We start from the raw sequence: 17893 nt of genomic DNA on the forward strand, positions 1-17893 counted from the left end.
AAAAAAGAAATCATCTTATAAATATGTTAGGAATAATTGCAAGAAAGAAAAACCATTTGGGTCCTTATCTTGGGGTTCATTTCGCCTAACATCAACTTATCTGACCGTTTCTGCTTGACTCAGACATATACTAGCTATTGCAAATACGGGAAACCATGAGACCCATGTTTCTTTGGGCCTGGCTTGCTTCACTTAATAAAATTTTTTTCCAAGTCTGTCCATTTCCTAACAAATGGGGCAATGTCATTCTTTCTGATGGAGGCATAGAATTCCATTGTGTATATATATACCACATTGTCTTGATCCATTCATCTACTGAGGGGCATCTGGGTTGGTTCCATATCTTAGCTATGGTAAATAATACTGCAATAAACGTGGTTGTGCTGGTAGCTTTAGTATGGTCTTGTTTGTGATCATTTGGGTAAATGCCCCAAAGTGGGATTCCTGGGCCATAGGGGAGCTCTATGTGGAGTCTTTTGAGGAACCTCCACACTGCTTTCCAAAGTGGTTGAACAAGTTTACACTCCCACCAACAATGCAGTAGGGTTCCCTTCTGTCCACATCCCCTCCAGTATCTGTTGTTATTAGAGTTCTTGATTATAGCCATTCTAACTAGGGTGAGGTGGTATCTCAGTGTTGTTTTGATTTGCATTTCTTTTATGGCTAGGGAGGGTGAGCATTTATTCATGTGTCTATGGGCTATCCTTCTTTCCTCTTCAGAGAAGTTTCTCTTTAAGTCTTTAGCCCACTTGTTTATTGGGCAGTTGTTTCTTTGAAGGTTTGTTGTTGGGGGATTTAATTTTTTGAGTTCCAGGTATATTTTAGATATGAGACCCTTGTCCGTTGTATGGCTAGTGAAGATCTTCTCTCAATCCGTGGGCTTTCTATTGATCTTGCTAGCTATGTCCTTTGCCATGCAGAAGCTCTGAAATTTCATACAATCACATTTGTCCCTGCTGCTGCTGTTCTCTTGGTGGGTTGGAGGAAAGCTGAGTCCAGCATCTATTGAATTCTCACCTCATTTGCGTATATTAACCAAAACCTATTTGCTGTCTCCTCCATTTACCTGGAACTAAACATCAGTGACTTAATTTTGACAAGATAACATCTTGTATTTTGTGTGGTCTTTATTGATTTATTGATTCTTGTTAGGTTTGGCTTGGAGGATCTAGCCCATGGGTGTTCCGTTTTACCTGGGTGGACCTAAGATGTTTGGTGACATGCAAGAAACGTTGTTAATCAAGCACTTGAATTATATAGTCTCCTGGAGCTTAGAGATGACCTGCTACACGTGTGAAATCTGTGCCAGCTGGGTGTAAATGAGAATGTGGGAGGAGGGGAAGGGGAGGAAAGGGGAAGTGGAGAGGAGGGGAGGAACTAAGGGAAAATTGGTCCTAGAAACTGGGACCTGAACACCATTAAAATACGAACAGAAAAACTTTCCTACAAAGGAAAAAGGAAAATCAGCCTGAGATAGAGTCTGGAATCTTTGGGTACAAAAAAGAAGAAAAGTGTGCTATAAAGGAAGGAATACTCAATAATCATTACAACATGATCAATGATTGATATGTGAATGTATACAGCTGTAAGAGGAAAAAAGAAAGAACTCAAATTAGTAAGTAGGGGAAACTCCATTGGGAGCATTAAATCTAGCCCTGGAGTTGATTAAGGTAAAACAAGGTGGAAATTGGATTTTTTTTGACAACTTGTGTTCATACAATCATAAACAAATTAGAGATTTCATCTCATTTAATCATTATCACATCATTGTGCACATTCTTAAAGGGTGAATACCCAATATTTTCTTCTCACTCTCTCTTTGGTCTCTTTTGCAACTGAGAGACAACAAATAACTTTTTCTCAGCCATTTGAATTTAGGTATACACAATCTAGACTTTAGAGCTAGTAACATGAAAACAAGCAAGACTAATAGATGGCATTTTTTCATTAAAAATAGACTATTTCTAGAGTACTTTTAGATATAAAAATTTGAGGAAGATAGTAAAGAGAGTTTCCCAGAATCAATTTCCCTATTGTTGATATCTTGTATTATAATGCTATATTTGCTATAATTAACAGGTAATCTTATTACTTATGGCTCATAATACCTTATTTGGGTTATTTTAGTATGTTTTATTGTTTGTTTGGGTTTGTTTGCCTTTTGTCTTTTACTTGCGCTAGGATCCTACCCAGGATACTGTGTTATGTTTAGTTGTCATACGTCTTTAGGCTCCTCTAGGCTGTGACAGTTTCACAAGTCTTTCCTTGGTTTTTGATAACCTTAATAGTTTTTTTATTGTAAAAAGTGTACAGAGGGGTTACAGTTATATAAAGTAATATGTACATTTCCTATCGAGTGTTGTTACCTCCTCCTTTGTTTAGCCCCTACCATGCCTTACCTCCCCAACTCCTCCTCCCAACCAAGCTGTAAAGTTCTTTTTCAATATAGTGTCTTGTACATCTCGTTGTTACAATGGGTAAACCTGTATCCTTATTTCAGCATTGTATTATTTCCCTTCTCCTCCCCAAATTAGAAAAATGTCTATGCAGGGCACCGACATCAACTACAGTGAAAACAACAGTTATACCATGGGGGAAGCACATAACCTTAATAGTTTTGATGAGCTGTGGTCAAGTATTTTGTAGCATCTTTCCCTGTTGGGATGTGCTTGATGTTTTTCTCAAGATTGGACTGAGTACCATTTGCATTGTATCACACCTCAGGTACCAGCTATCAATGTGACTCATTATCACTGGCTTAACTTTGATCAAAAGGCTTAAGTACTGTTTAGTTAAAAGTTGTCATCCACTCATCCATTCTTCTCCCCCTCCCTTCCTTCTCATTATCTATCTATCTATCTATCTATCTATCTATCTATCTATCTATCTATCTATCTATCTATCTATCTATCTATCTATCTATCTATCTATCTATCTATCTATCTATCTATCTCTCCCTGGAAGTGGCACTGTGGCTCAAGTGGTAGAGCACTAGCCTTGAGCTGAGGAGCTGAGGGGCAGTGCCCAGGCCCAGATTTCAGGCCCCACAACCAAAAAAATAAAAATTGTCTTAAATATCTTGGTAATTTTAGTCAGGATTTATTCCAAGGTATAAATGGAGAAGTATTCATGATCATAGCTTTAAAAGTCAGACTCATAGATCACTGAGTTAAGAGGACTTTCTTCTAGCAAGTTTCCTCAGAGCACCCTTCACATCCTTGTTCCTCAGACTGTAAATGATGGGGTTCAACATCGGAGTCACCACTGCGTAGAACACAGATATCATCTTATCTCGCTTCTTTGTGGTCTTGGAGTTAGGCCTCATGTAAGTAAATATTCCAGACCCATAGAAGAGGACAACAACGATGAGATGGGAGCTACAGGTTGAAAAAGCCTTGAACTTCCCCTCCCCGGACTGCATGTGGATCACAGTGGAGATGATGTTCCAGTAGGAGACCAGGATGAGGGAGACAGGAGCTAGCAGGATTACCACCCCCATGGCAAAGATGGCCATCTCTGTGCTGTAAGTGTCTGCTGAGGCCAGCTTCAGGAGGACAGGAAGCTCACAGAAGTAGTGATTGATTTTGTTCTCTCCCCTATAAGGAAGATGGAAAGTAAAGCTGGTATCTACCAGAGACACCAGGGCCCCACTGGCCCAGGACCCTATGGCCAACTGGAGACACAGCTGTTGTGTCATGATGGTGAAGTAGTGCAGGGGCTTGCAGACAGCTACATAGCAGTCATAGGACATCACCGCCAGCAGTGCACACTCTGTACAGCCAACCAGAAGGAAGACGATTATCTGTGTCATGCAGCCCCCAAAAGAAATGGTTTTCTTCTTTACCAGGAAGTGAATCAACACTTGAGGGACAATGCTAGTAGACAAACAGAGATCTGCAAAGGAGAGGTTTCTAAGGAAAAAGTACATGGGGGTGTGAAGCTGAGAGTCCACAAAGATGAGAATGATGATGAGCAGGTTTCCAAGGATGGTCAGCAGATAAATGATGAGGAAAAAAATGAACAGCAGGATCTGGGTCTGTACGTCCTCTGAAAGACCCAGGAAGATAAACTCATCTACAGAGGTTTGGTTTTCTTTTTCCATTGAGACTTACGCTTTATTTACCTTATTGTCACAAACAAAAAGAACAGGATTGGTTTGATTTATGATAGCATAGACTATAGAAGGAACTAATACTAAAACCAACATCTAATTTGATATTATTTTACCTATTCTATTTCTTTTCTATTGCTGACATTGTCCAAATGGAAATGTACTCTGCCTGACTTATATAACTGTAACCTCTCTGCTTTTGCATTTTCATTTTTTTCCATCTTTCCATGGAGTTCTTTCGTGTTTTTTTGTTTTTTTTTTGGTCGGTCGTGGGGCTTGAACTCTGGGCTTGGGCGCTGTCCTTCAGCTCTTCAGCTCAAGGCGAGCGCTCTACCACTTGAGCTACAGTGCCACTTCCATGGAGTTCTTTCATTCTTAACTTTTAAAAGTCTTTTGACAGTGTAAATAATTTTTCTCTTTGTTGCTTATATTTTACATGTATGCATTCTTTAACCATTCATTTTTACATTATTATATAATTAAACATATTAACCTCAACATAATGGGTCATTCTTCACTCAAAGACTACAAAAATATTTGCCAATATTTCCCCCTAGAAATGTTAGTAATTTTTTGTCATCCAGGGGGCTTGAACTCTGGGCCTGGGTGCTGTACATCAGCTGAAGCTCAAGACGAACACTCTACCACTTGAGCTACAGTGCCACTTCCTGTTTTCTGGTGTTTTATTGGAGATAAGAGTCTCATGCACTTTCCTGAGCTGGCTTTGAACCACAATCCGAAGATCTCAGCCTCCTGAGTAGCTAGGAGTATAGGCATGAGCTACTGGCGCCTGGCTAATATTGTTTTTATAAAACAAATTTGTTATTTGTTTTGTTTTACACTAAGGTATCTAATTTATTTGGATTTTGGAAAGAACAAGGATAGGCAGGAGAGCGTTTTGTTTCTGATCAGATATCTTAGCAACTTTTTTCATTTATATTCTAAAATTATTTTAATTGTTATTATAAAGGTGATTATGGAGGGGTTACAATTACATAGATCAGGTAATGAGTACATTTCTTTTTGGACAGGTCATCTCTTCCCTCACTCTCTCCATTTTCCCCTCCCATCCCCATCCTCAAGTTGTGTAGTTCATTTTCAACATAATGTCTCCTTTGTCATTTCTGAGACAGGGACTCTCAGCTTATTCTGCCTGTGAACACACTATTTTATATAGGATAACCTTTACCTCTCAATCCTCTTGTCTCAGTCTTTTGAGGATTAGGATTACAGGAGTATACCACCAAGCTTGAAGCTAACAGTTTTTCAAACATACTTTTCCTCTATTGGTTTAGATGGCAGCTATGTCATTTATTCCACTTACATTCTTAAGTTTGATTTTGAATTTTGTATATAACTTCATTGAGACATTGACACCTGTATTAGTATAATATACACAAACTTAGTACTTTAATAATATATGTTAGTATTGGATAAGTCAAAACTCCCCAGCCTTCTACCCACCACATTTTTTTCATATATTTTAGATTTTTTCCCCCTGAATAAATCTTATAATTGTTCAATGTTTCCCATTAGGAATTGTTTGTGGGTTTTAATTCTAAATCATTTGATATCTTAGATTATTTCTGAACAATGTTGCTCAAAATATGGTATATAATATAATCATTCAAAACAATCACCAGAAGACACATTTCTTGTTAAACCACAAGGTAAATGAGAAACTCTGAATTTCAAGAATTACTTATCATAAACAACTTCTTACAAAGAATTACTAGATTAATAGAAGAGGACCAAGGACTTGAGAAAAATTATATCTTTACACCACTTACATTTAAATAGCTAATTTCAATGTGTTGACTCCTCACATTTACATGGAGAATATAATTTTTTTTTTTTGGTTGGCCGTGGGGCTTGAACTCTGGGCCTGGGCGCTGTCCCTCAGCTCTTCAGCTCAAGGCGAGCGCTCTACCACTTGAGCTACAGCGCCACTTCCGGTTTTCTGGTGGTTTATTGGAGATAGGAGTCTCACAGTCTCTCCTGCCCCGGCTGGCTTTGAACCGCGATCCTCAGATCTCAGCCTCCTGAGTAGCTAGGATTACAGGCGTGAGCCACCAGCGCCCGGCTTGCAGAATATAATTTTTAAAGGCAGAGGGAGAAAGAATGAGAAGGTGTGATTAATTGGAATATATTTTAAACATATGTGAAAATGTAACAATGAAATCCTAATCTGTGTACCTAATGTAAACCAGCAAAGCAATACTATATAAATAAATGAATACACACATACATTCATTCATACATACATGCATACAACAATCAGGGACTTAGGGTTTCTGCCTTCTAATACAATCCAGAGTCAGTGAGAGTCTCTGTCATCTAACAAGTAACGTTCATTTCTGACTTGAAATTCCTGCTCTGTCTCTCTTGATACTTTGGCTCATGTCAATCAGTTCAAGAAACATGTTGTATGCTTATTACAGATTATTATCTACCATGTGTATGATCAAATTTGCTCTGAATAAATATGATTCAGCTGTAATGTCTGCCCTTGACCATCTTCTAGTCACAGAGATGGTAAACTATCCCCCGGTCAATACTTTATAATCTTTTCTACCTACCACCAGCTTCCCCCTCTTACCTCAAGGCAGGTACAGGAAGGACCACAGCTGTGGGAGTCATGAGTGAAGGAAGCATGGGTTTAACAGGAGGCAGAAATCGCCGTACTCTGTAGTACCACACTTGAAGGACAGCATCATTCATGGGTTGGCTCATGAGCCATTCATCCTAACCCCAGCAGCACTAGCCATCCTTTCAGTCTGGCTTCATCCTTTCTACTTTCCTTAACTCAAAGCACCAGCTCCAATTCTCCAAGGTCTCCCTTCTGAACCAAGTACATTCCTTTGAGAAAATATTTGAAGGTGAGGTCCTGGGAGTTATGTAAGCAGTGCCTTCCCTGGAGTTCAGAGTAGATAGTGAGCCAGCTGGATACTGACCAAGGCTTAGTCATGTGGGAAATCATACCTGATGTGTATGAGAACAGAGTGTGATGCACTTTATTACCATTCTATGTTATGTGCTGTCATGTTCTTTACGTAATATTTGAAATCACAGACGAAGGTTCCCAAATCATATTCATCACTCTCTTTCAAGACTTACACAATAGAAAAAGAGAGATATCAAGAGGAGCTGCATATAATAGCACATGTCTATAGTCTTAGTACTCAGGAGGTAGAGGAGGGAGGATTATGAGTTTGAGGCTAGCATGGGCATTATCTGACAGTGTCTCAAGAAAAAAAATGACATCATGCAGATATTTTCTCAGGGCTTCACAAAGTCATCTAGCCTCAGTTTTTGTTTCTATAATTCTATGATGCCAAGGAAAAAAAATCAAAATCAAAATAAATTTTATATCTAAGTGAAAAAGTCACATCATTTGAAAAGTAACAAAGAAAGATAAAAATGGAGTGATAGAATAACTATAAGTGATTTAAAGAAATTCTCTGATGTCAGTATCAATTTAGTGTCAGCCTTGGATATTAATGCATGCTATTTATTTGAGTGTTATTATTTTACTTGTTTTGTGCCTTGGATTTTATTTTATGTGTAGTTTGAGTTTGGTTTAACAGTACATACAAATCTAATTCATTAAGATAAATTGATTGTGTCCCATGCTATATGTGATATGATTTAGTTCACCCTTCCTGTTAATGTGGAACCTTCAGACCTTAAAATTGTCACAGCAAGCATTTCTATCCTGTATTTTTATGCCTGTGTAAGTTATGTTTGAGGAATAACTTGCCTGGAGCTAATTCATTGGTTCTAAGATAAATTTTAGGTAATATATCATTAGAGAAAAACATAACCCATTTTAAATATCTCTGAATATTATCAACTGCTCTCTACAAAAAAGTTCCTTGGTTTTCCCTCTCACCAAAATTGCATGGAAGTTCCTATTTATTTCCACCTTTACTGAACTTGATATTTTCAAATGCTTTATTTTTACGAATCTGTAAACAACAAGTTGAGTATTTTTTACCTTTCCATTTGGCATTTAAAATGTTTTATTATTAGGTCATATGTCTTATAATTTGTTATGTTTGAGAAAATGTGTTATAGTTCAATCTAGGCAAGTCAGTCAGTCTTTACCCTTACAACCTTGGATATTTGTGTTACTATTTGAAAGGACCTTACTGTTTAAAGTCATGTTTTTTTATCTTTAAAAAAGTTGTCATGATATTCTTTCATGTGTGGCTTATTATACCCTAGTACTTGTGTGTGTGTGTGTGTGTGTGTGTGTGTGTGTTGAGAGAGAAAGGCATTGATATGTGTGTATATGTGTGACATTGATATAACAAAGTAAAGTTCTACTTTAGTTTCTCTCTCTCTCTAATTGTCCACTGAGCACCATTTATGAGGACATGTCCCATAAACCTAAAAAGTCCATCAGTAGTTACTTTTCTCATACTCTTTTATTTGTATTTGGGTTTCTTCTAGGAATCATTTTAAGATGAAAGCAATCGCTTTTCTCCTTCTTAGATAAATTTTCCTAAGAGAAAAACATAATTTGCAAAAAAGAAATAGGTTTATTTTGCATTATCTGAAAAAACTAAAAATACTCTTGAGAATAATCTTGTCCCTTGTATTTTAGTAAATAAGTTTAGTCCCCTAGTACTCATTATTTTATATTTTTCTTCTGTTTCTGTTAATTATTTTTATTTGTAGTAAGAAAATATAAGATTTGTGGTACATCTTTGCACAATTAATATATACTTAAAAAAATGAATGACAGGCCGGGCACCAGTGACTCACTCCTGTAATCCTAGCTACTCATGAGGCTGAGGTCTGAGGATCAAGGGTCAAAGTCAGCTCTTATCTCCAATAAATTACCAAAAAAATAAAAAATAAAACAGGTGGAACTGTGGCTCCAGTGTAGAGCATTAGTCTGGAGCAAAGGAAGCTTAGGGACAGTGCCCAAGCCCTGAGTTCAAACCCCAGGACTGATTGGCACAAAAAAAAGGAAAGAAGAGAGACAGAAAGAAGAGAGACAGAAAGAGAGAAAGAAAGAAAGAAAGAAAGAAAGAAAGAAAGAAAGAAAGAAAGAAAGAAAGAAAGAAAGAAAGAAAGAAAGAAAGAAAGAAAGAAAGGAAGGAAGGAAGGAAGGAAGGAAGGAAGAAAGAAAGAAAGAGATAGAGAGAAGAGAAAAAGAAAGTAAGAGAAAGAAAGAAAAAGGAAGATAGAAGGAAGGAAGCAAGCAAGCAAAGTAAAACAGGCTCAATTTTTTTTGGGGGGGTGGAGTGATAACAGTGGGAGGAGCTGGATTAACAAAGAGGATGAAGGAAGATTAATATGGTAGAAGGAGTTTGCTCCATGTATGAAAATAGAACTATGAAAACTGTTGAAGTTGTTTTAAGAAAGGAGGAGGTGATTAAGGAAGAGTGATAAAGGAATAAGATCAATTGGGATACATTGTACACATGCAAAACTGTAGTAATGAAACCACTCTGTGAAAATAATGTGTGCTAGGAAAAATGACAAGAAAGTCTAAAATTAACACTGTATGAGATGTACAAGACACAATGTTGAAAACAAACTTTACAACCTGTCGGGGAAGGGAGGAGTTGGGGTGTTGGGGAGGAAAGGGATGGTAGGGGAAAAACAAAGAAGGAGGTAACAATGCTGGATGGGAAATGTACTCATTACCTTACTCATGTAACTGTAACACCTCTGTACAGTATCTTTACAATAAAAATGTATGCTAAAAAATTAACACTGTAATTGTTGTAAAGTGCCTAATTCAGTGATGTTTCGTACACTTGTGAGGATGTAAAACCATTGCTGTTATCACTTCAAGGTTTTCATTAGTATCCAGCTGCTGGCAACGCTAAATTTCAAGTAGTATTTTCTTTTCCTCCAGAAACAAAATACTTAATTCTGATAGTACAATAGTTTCCTAAGAAGACATCTAAGAACTTGTGAGGGCCTCTAAGCAAGACGGGAATGCTAACTATATGCTGTGCTATTTTCTGTCTTCCTTCTAACCATCTGGGAGCCTTCAGAGAGAAAACACAGCCAGAGCTCCCACTAATGATGCAGAATTCTCCTGAGTACTTCAGCTCCAGAGACTGCTCTTTGTATCTCTACTCCATTCTTCACCTTGTTTAAGTGGGACTGCTGTTGCATGGTATATCCTAAAGACCAAAAGGACACGGGAAATGTGGTGATTTCCCTCTTGATCTTGTCAGTGGTCTTGATTTCCAAGATCTGAGCTCTCTGCCTTTAGGACATGATACCTACTGTCTCTGCTTTGCCCAAGAGGTAGTCAGTGCTTCTGCAGCGCTGGTCCCCTTAAGTGTGAACTAGATTCATTGGCTTTGATATACTAGTTTAGTCTTTTTACCTCTCCAGATGAGAATATTGCATTAAAATTTGTAAAGGAAGAGAACAGAAGCCATGAGATGCAGTATGCTGCCTCCTCAACCCAGTATATCTATAACCTTTCCTGTGAAGAATCCTAGTCTCCTTTTCACAGGGATAGAAGCAGAATGTCCTTGGAGTCAGTTTGGGTACTGGGAATGTGTATGCCTCTTATGACTCTGATGAGCTGGGTTTGGAAGACAGTGTGCACAGAGGATAAAGATTAGATGATTGTAAGCAAGAAGGATTTTGAATTCAGAAGAGAAATTTTAAAAAACCTATGGGTTTACTCAGTCTCTTCCTAAAACATAAGTCAGAATAGACAATCCAAGTTTCTGTGGCCCTTCCAATCCTGTTCCATATCCACTAGCATGTGTTAGTGAAATTCATTTAGAGAAAGGAACTCACAAGTTCCTGTTAAATACTGAATAAGGAAAATAAAATGGCAAAAAATTAACCATAAAAATGATTTTCGAACAGGAGCTTCTTGACTCTGGAAACAAGTTCACAGTCACCTGGGAGAACATTTTCTTCTCCACATATGCTATAGGAGAATAGCACTTGTAAAGATGATTGGAAAAGTTAGAAGTGCTGCCTGCTAATGTATTCCTAGGGTCATGGAAAGCTCCTGTCTTCCATGTCACATTCATCCCTGACTTACAATGACTTCTCTGTCTCCTGATACTTTGACTCCAGTCAAATCAGCTCAAGAAACATGCTCTGGACATGAATTTCTACCATGTTTGATCGATCATATTTTCTGTGAATAAATATGATTCAGTAACGGTACCTGCCCTTGGACATCTTATTGTCACAGAGAATGACAAATATGTTCAATGAAATTTGTTAAGAGGTATTCTTGAGGTAAGTACATAATGATGTAAGCACATTTGTTCATCTAAGACAGATTAGGTATTTGTTAGTAAGTCTATGTGTTCATGCTACAATGAGGAAGAGGGAAAGATACTGTAGAAAACCATGGGGTGAGGAAACAGAGGGAACTCCATGGCAAACCAGCAGAAGGTGAAAAGTTATAAATTGGACTTTGGTCATAAAAGTGACATGTAGTTTGCTTGAGTTTCAACCTACAGAGTAAAGTTATATAGAAGTGTAATGGACCTCCAATTGTAGTGAACCTCTATGTGTAATGCCACCCTCCAACCCTAGTCTTTGGACCAACAATGAGTTGAAATCTTGTCATTTGGACTCACAGGCCTGTCCAGATGTTAAGACAATGTTAAAGTAAAATTATTCTAATTTTTAAAAAATTTCTTTAGCCCAGCACTTTTTTGTACTAAATTCCAGCAGCCTCATATCTGCTAAATAGAGGTTTTTTAAGCACTAATTCACACCTCCAGCCCAGTGCAGCAGGTCTTAATCCAGAATTCAATTTGGACTTGAAATGCTACTTCTGAACTTTTACTTTCTTTACCTGGTCTGACATTTCCTTCTGGTTTAAATACAGATAACCAACCCATACCAGTATTAGCAGAATGAAAGACTTTGTCAAGGATAGACACCAGAGGTATTTTCATATCACGTGAAGTTCATAATTATTTTGAAAAAAAATGATGGTAGTTATTAGACATACAGCTATTTAAAAAACATAATGTGCTGATTGATAAAGGCACATGGTCTATTATTTTACATGAATTAAGCAATTTACACATTTGTTTTCTAAGACTATCTTAACTCTTTGGATATGAGTGATTTTGTTAGTAATCATTATACATTTATTTTGGTGCATTTTAAACACTATGCTGAGATACTTTTGATAGATAAAGAAATCTTAGACCAACCTTTGATTAGGGCATTCAATTGGATAGATTTTCTTTCTTTTCTGGAAAAGCTCAATACAATTTTATGATTATTCCCAATTGGTTTAAATTCTAGAGGGATAGAAGTGTGCCCTTGAACCAACACAATTGAATTACATGATCGAATTATTTTTATCTCCTTTAGTTAAAAGATCATTTACAAAATGAAAAGTTATAATGTGTTTCCTAAATGACACAAACATGAAAAAGATACAGAGGATTTTCAGAAGAGTTTTTAACTTTGGGATGTATCAGCAATAGATAATACAAGGTAGCAAGAGAGGATCATGGGCAACAGCTTGGGGAGTAGTGAATTAGAGCTAAGCAGGAAGCAAGCCAACTGGTGGCTTAACATAAACATTCTGTTGTGATGGTATGTTTGCTGTTGTGGAAGTTCATTTTCAATTGAGACTACTGTGACAGAACTATAGCTTGGGCTGCTGTGTTAGGACTGTCAAGGAACTATCTAGGGTTAGTTGTTACTTTCCACACTCCTTCAAGATAGGTTATTTTTCTTATTAAAGAATCTGAGTCCTACAAGGCAATTTGGCTTCTTTTGAATTCTTATACCTTCTAGACTAATCTTTTAAGGAAAAACAGAACCAGCTGCATGTCCCAATTATTTTTGTTTAGAAAAATAATCAATATGAGTCCATATATTCTTGAGATGGAGGAAACGTGACCACATCAGCATAAGCCAAAGAGAATTTAACTGATAATAAATTGCAATTACTTTGTTTTCAAGTTTACAAATGATTCCAATCTTACTCATCCCTGTATTTTTAGAAGTGTGATGGTCAGAATAGGAAGGACAATTCTTTTGATCTACTTTTTACTTGCCAGATGATGCCAACAAGGAACGCACCACTTTATAAAATATTATTTTGCAACACTGCAAACATGTCAACTAAAGCAGAATAACCATGTTATAAAAGGGAGTTTTAAAATGGCTTAGAGTGGTCGGGGATATTCCTAAGACCTCTGATTCTCAATCATATAATTTTATAGGTTATGCACAACTGTGTTTATCACATAGTGACTTCTTGCTGAAAAGGAAAACAAACTATGAGACAAATAAATCAGACACAGGTGACAGAATTCCTCCTCCTGGGACTCTCTGATGACCTGCACACCCAAAAGCTGCTTTTCATCTTATTCTTGGGTGTCTATCTGGTCACTGTGCTTGGAAATCTGCTCCTCATTTCCCTTGTTCAGGCTGACTCCCAGCTTCACACACCCATGTACTTCTTTCTCTGCAACTTGTCTCTGGCTGACCTCTGTTTCTCCACGAACATAGTTCCTCAGGCCCTGGCCCACTTGCTTTCCAGAAAGAAAGTGATTTCCTTCACACGTTGCGCAGCTCAGCTTCTCTTCTTCCTCATCTTTGGGTGTACGCAGTGTGCCCTCCTGGCAGTGATGTCCTATGATCGCTTCGTGGCAATCTGCAACCCTTTGCATTATCACAGTGTCATGACCCGGAGCGTGTGTGTCCAGCTGGCCTCAGGATCATGGACCAGTGGCGTTTTAGTGTCGGTGGTAGACACCACTTTCACACTAAGGCTCCCCTATCAAGGCAGCAACAGTATTGCTCATTTCTTTTGTGAAGCCCCTGCACTGTTGGTCCTGGCATCCACAGACCCTCACACCTCAGAGATGGCCATTTTCCTCATGGGAGTTGTGATTCTCCTAATACCTGTTTCGCTGATTCTGGTATCCTATGGTCGCATCATAGTGACGGTAGTCAAGATCAAATCAGCAGCAGGAAGGCTCAAGGCGTTTTCTACTTGCGGCTCCCATCTCCTGGTGGTCATCCTTTTCTACGGGTCAGCAATCGTCACCTACATGACACCCAAGTCTTCCAAAGAGCAGGAGAAACTTGTGTCTGTCTTCTATGCTGTGGTGACCCCTATGCTAAATCCTCTTATCTATAGTCTGAGGAACAAGGATGTGAAGGGATCGCTGAGAAAAGTAGCCATGAGGAATTGCCCATGTGGGGTGAGAACCACTCACTGACTCAGACTGGTTTGGCTTCTGACAAGGTAAGATTTTGCGCCATAGCCTTTGGCATATCTCTTTGGATATGCTAATAGTGTCAGCATTGGGCCTCCTCATTGGACCCACTCTCTATCCTTCATACCTTGTAGAAGAAGAAGGATGATAACTCATGAGTCAATACAAGGAATTGGCTTCCTTCTTGCCCAACTTTTGAGACCTAGGAGATAGCAAAATCCCTTCAGAAGTGTATTTCATAAGCCTTATAAAATATACTTTTTTAAATCAGGATGTATATTATCATCTACCCTGGATCCTTATCCAAGCGGCTTTTGCTGTTGTTGTTACCTTTACTAGGGCTTGAACTCAGGGTCTCTAACTCCTGCCTGGCTTCTTTGCTCAAAGTTGACACTCTACCACTTACACCATCCATACCTCCACATCCAGTTTTTTTTTCTTTTTCTGGTGAATTGGGAAATAAGTCTCATTAATACCTAGCTTCTAATCCAAGTTCTTTACCATTAGGTATTTATGATTTTCTTCATATCATCAAATAATAAAAATTTAACCAACATTATTTAGTCACCATGAGCTAGGTACTGTGCATGTGTGTTTCAGAAAGGTAATGAGGAACATGGGTACAATGAAACAGACATGTGATCTTTAGGATCTTCTCAGTCTTTTATTTCCCCTCTGTCCTGGGGCTGGAACTCAGAGCCTGGACTTGGTCCCTGAGCTTTTTTGCTCAAGGCTAGTACTCTTTGACTTGGGCCACAGATCTACTTCTATCTTTTCTGGTTGCTACTTGGAGACTTTCCAGCCAGGGCTGTCTTTGAACTGCAATCCTTGGATCTCAGCCTCCTGAGAAGCTAGGATTATAGATGTGACCCACTAGTGCCTGGCCTCACTCTGTATAGTCACAAGGACCATATCTAACAAGGTATCTATCAGAATATATCTTCATTAGGGTGAACGCAGAGTTTTGGAGACTGAGAAGAAATAATGGCATATTCCAGGGCTAGCAAGAGTGAGAATCTGAAATCAATCCCACACCAGAGGAGGGAATGAGGAGGAGAGAATGAGGACACAGAGAGGGTAGCTATATGCAAAGGACACAGGCAGTATCTAGGGATTGGGTTATATGGAGAAATCAGCAAGCCATGGGTAGAAATATTTGAAGTTCATTCTCTGCCTTCTTTCTGATCCTCTGCTATTGCAGAGGCAGAAAACAAAGAAACATGTTTACACAATTCATTAAAGGCAGCGGGTATGTTGAAGCACACTATAAGGAGATGAAAGATAGAGGATGCATCTGAAAGGATCTAAACTAGGCAAAGGACACCTTTTTTGCCCTAAGCTTCCATTTGTCCTTTGTCCAGTGATAAATTCATACTCCTAGTACAGGGAACCCATGATGTTCCATTAATAATATTATCATGGCAATGTGATGTTGAGTGCAAAGCTTCTACCAGGATGACCTACACAAGGAAATTGAGAGGCAAAAGGTATATACAATGTGAGTTGTTAGTAGGAAGCATAGCTGCTGTACTTCCTGATCTTGGTCACCATGACACACGCAGCATTATAACTTCTTCCACCATCTTTACATGGGCTTATTGTCTGTCTTAACTCATGCTTGCTGGAGTGTGTTATCTAATGTGGTAACCTAAAACTTTCCTGAGTATTTGAGGCCATGATGATCCCATTCATTGGATTTGTATCAGTTTTTCTTGGATTGGATCTATTGTAGTAAGATATCCCAGTGCATCCTTCGAGTTCCAGGCCCAATTTTCCTTAAGATCCCTCCCCTCACTCCTACCTGCTGCATCACATGTATGTATACCACCCTGTTTGTGCCTGGAAGTAAGATCAATCACTTCAGGCAGTATAGAAACTTGTTGTTTGCAACTGGCTCATTAATATAAAGGACCCTGAATATCAATGGGCATTCTATGCTTCCAAGTTATTAAGGCTGTGAGTGGTTCAGGATTCTGTAGATGCCCTCTATCATGTTGAGTTTCCCTTCTATGACTTGTTTGCTGACTTTAAAAAAATCAGAAAAGATGCTGAAATATATTTATTTATTTTTATACTGGTCCTGGGGCTTGAACTCATGGGCTGAGCACTGTCACTGAGCTTTTTCTAGCTTTTTCTGTGACTCGTAAGTCACAGCTCTACTCTCTCTCTCTCTCTCTCTCTCTCTCTCTCTCTGTGTGTGATTCATTGAAGATAAGAGCCTCATGGTCTTTCCTTCCTGGGATGCCTTTGAACTGTGATCCTCTGATCTCACCCTTTAGAATGGCTAGGATTACAGGCATGAGCCACTGCTGTTCCAAATGAGCAGAAGTGAATTTCAAGTACTAAGGGATCTGTGTCTACATATGAGAATGATATATATCATTATCCTAGCCCACATTATTCCATTGCTTTGCAGAAAGAAACCAATGTTTCTCCTTTGTTAGAGGGCAGATCTGAGGGAAGAGTAGGGAAGAGATTGGGGAACCATTCCAAATGGATGAAGAGAGGAAGAGGGAGGAGGATGTAGTCATAATGTTCAATGTGTATCCTATAAAACTTGGAAAACTGAGTTGGATGGGGCTGAGAGGGATGGGGGAGAACAAAGAAAGAGGTGATATTGATCAAGAGTCACTGGACCCATAAACACACATGTTGAATTGTAATCCCTTTATACAACTACTTAAAGATAATAAAAATAGAATTAAAAACATAAATAACAGGGTGAAAAAAGAAAGAAAATGGATGACTACAGTCTGAGCTTAGTGCAGGAATTATATATATATATAAATAAATAAAAAAGCAAAACACATCCTGTAAGGAGCCTGAATCACAGAATCAGCAAGAAGGCCAGGAAAGGACTTCCAAGGAATGGGCTCAATTTGCAGGATCTTATAGCACAATTCAGTCAACTTTCTAATATCAAAATTGGCTCATTTGTTCTCTGGGAAATACACTGTTTAGACAGTGAGATATTCTGCTCACTGTAGCAGAAGAACCAAAGTCAGAAGGACTGGGAAGCAAGGTTTTGGCCCTGCTGAGGACTTCTTGCCTGGCTCAGAACCCCAAAGTTAATATCTGTCCCCAAATGCCAAGCCAGCCTCCCATGAATATGCACAGTGTGCCACCATTGGGACAGCGGAGACACTTGATGGCATGAGGCCTCAGCTGCCTCTCCAGAACTAGCCCAGCTCTGTCGATAGCCAGCCACCCAGGATAAGATGCCACAGGCAAGCAGCCCCCAGGCTGTTTCTCTGGCCGCTCCTCAGTTGCTACCTCCAGCATTCCCTGTAGAGTGAGGCTGACCTGGGATTTCAAAAGCCAGAGCTGAGTTTCACAAGGACATTTGACCCAAGCCCAGTTCACTAGCAGAGGAGGTAAAGGAATGGAGGGGAAGAGTAGTAGCCTAGAGTCAGACTCCAGCTGGATCCCAGACTCTGGGTCACCTCAGCACAAGTGAACCTTTTTATCAGTCATAGAAGTCCTGGGCCTACATTTCTGACTAATAGACGCTAAGAGGGCCCTTTAGGTCTCCAGGAACATTGGTTATTTATCAGTCCTGTGGGGCTGCTGCATGCCATCT

General features: G+C 38.9%; 2 protein-coding genes across 2 annotated transcripts; one reads left to right on the plus strand and one right to left on the minus strand.

The window, feature by feature from the left end:
• Nucleotides 1–3169: 3169 nt before the first annotated feature.
• LOC122117902 (olfactory receptor 2D3) lies at nt 3170–4111 on the minus strand. Its single transcript, XM_042691771.1, has one exon. The coding sequence runs from the start codon at nt 4100–4102 to the stop codon at nt 3170–3172; it is 933 nt and encodes a 310-aa protein (XP_042547705.1). The 5' UTR covers nt 4103–4111.
• Nucleotides 4112–13368: 9257 nt separating this feature from the next.
• LOC122117903 (olfactory receptor 2D2) lies at nt 13369–14316 on the plus strand. The gene has a single exon (XM_042691772.1). It carries the CDS (start codon nt 13369–13371, stop codon nt 14314–14316), a length of 948 nt encoding a protein of 315 aa, XP_042547706.1.
• The last annotated feature ends 3577 nt before the right edge of the window (nt 14317–17893 follow it).

This window comes from Dipodomys spectabilis, unplaced genomic scaffold, assembly GCF_019054845.1.
Source record: "Dipodomys spectabilis isolate Male_0828 unplaced genomic scaffold, ASM1905484v1 ptg000145l, whole genome shotgun sequence".
Taxonomy (NCBI): Eukaryota; Metazoa; Chordata; class Mammalia; order Rodentia; family Heteromyidae; genus Dipodomys; species Dipodomys spectabilis.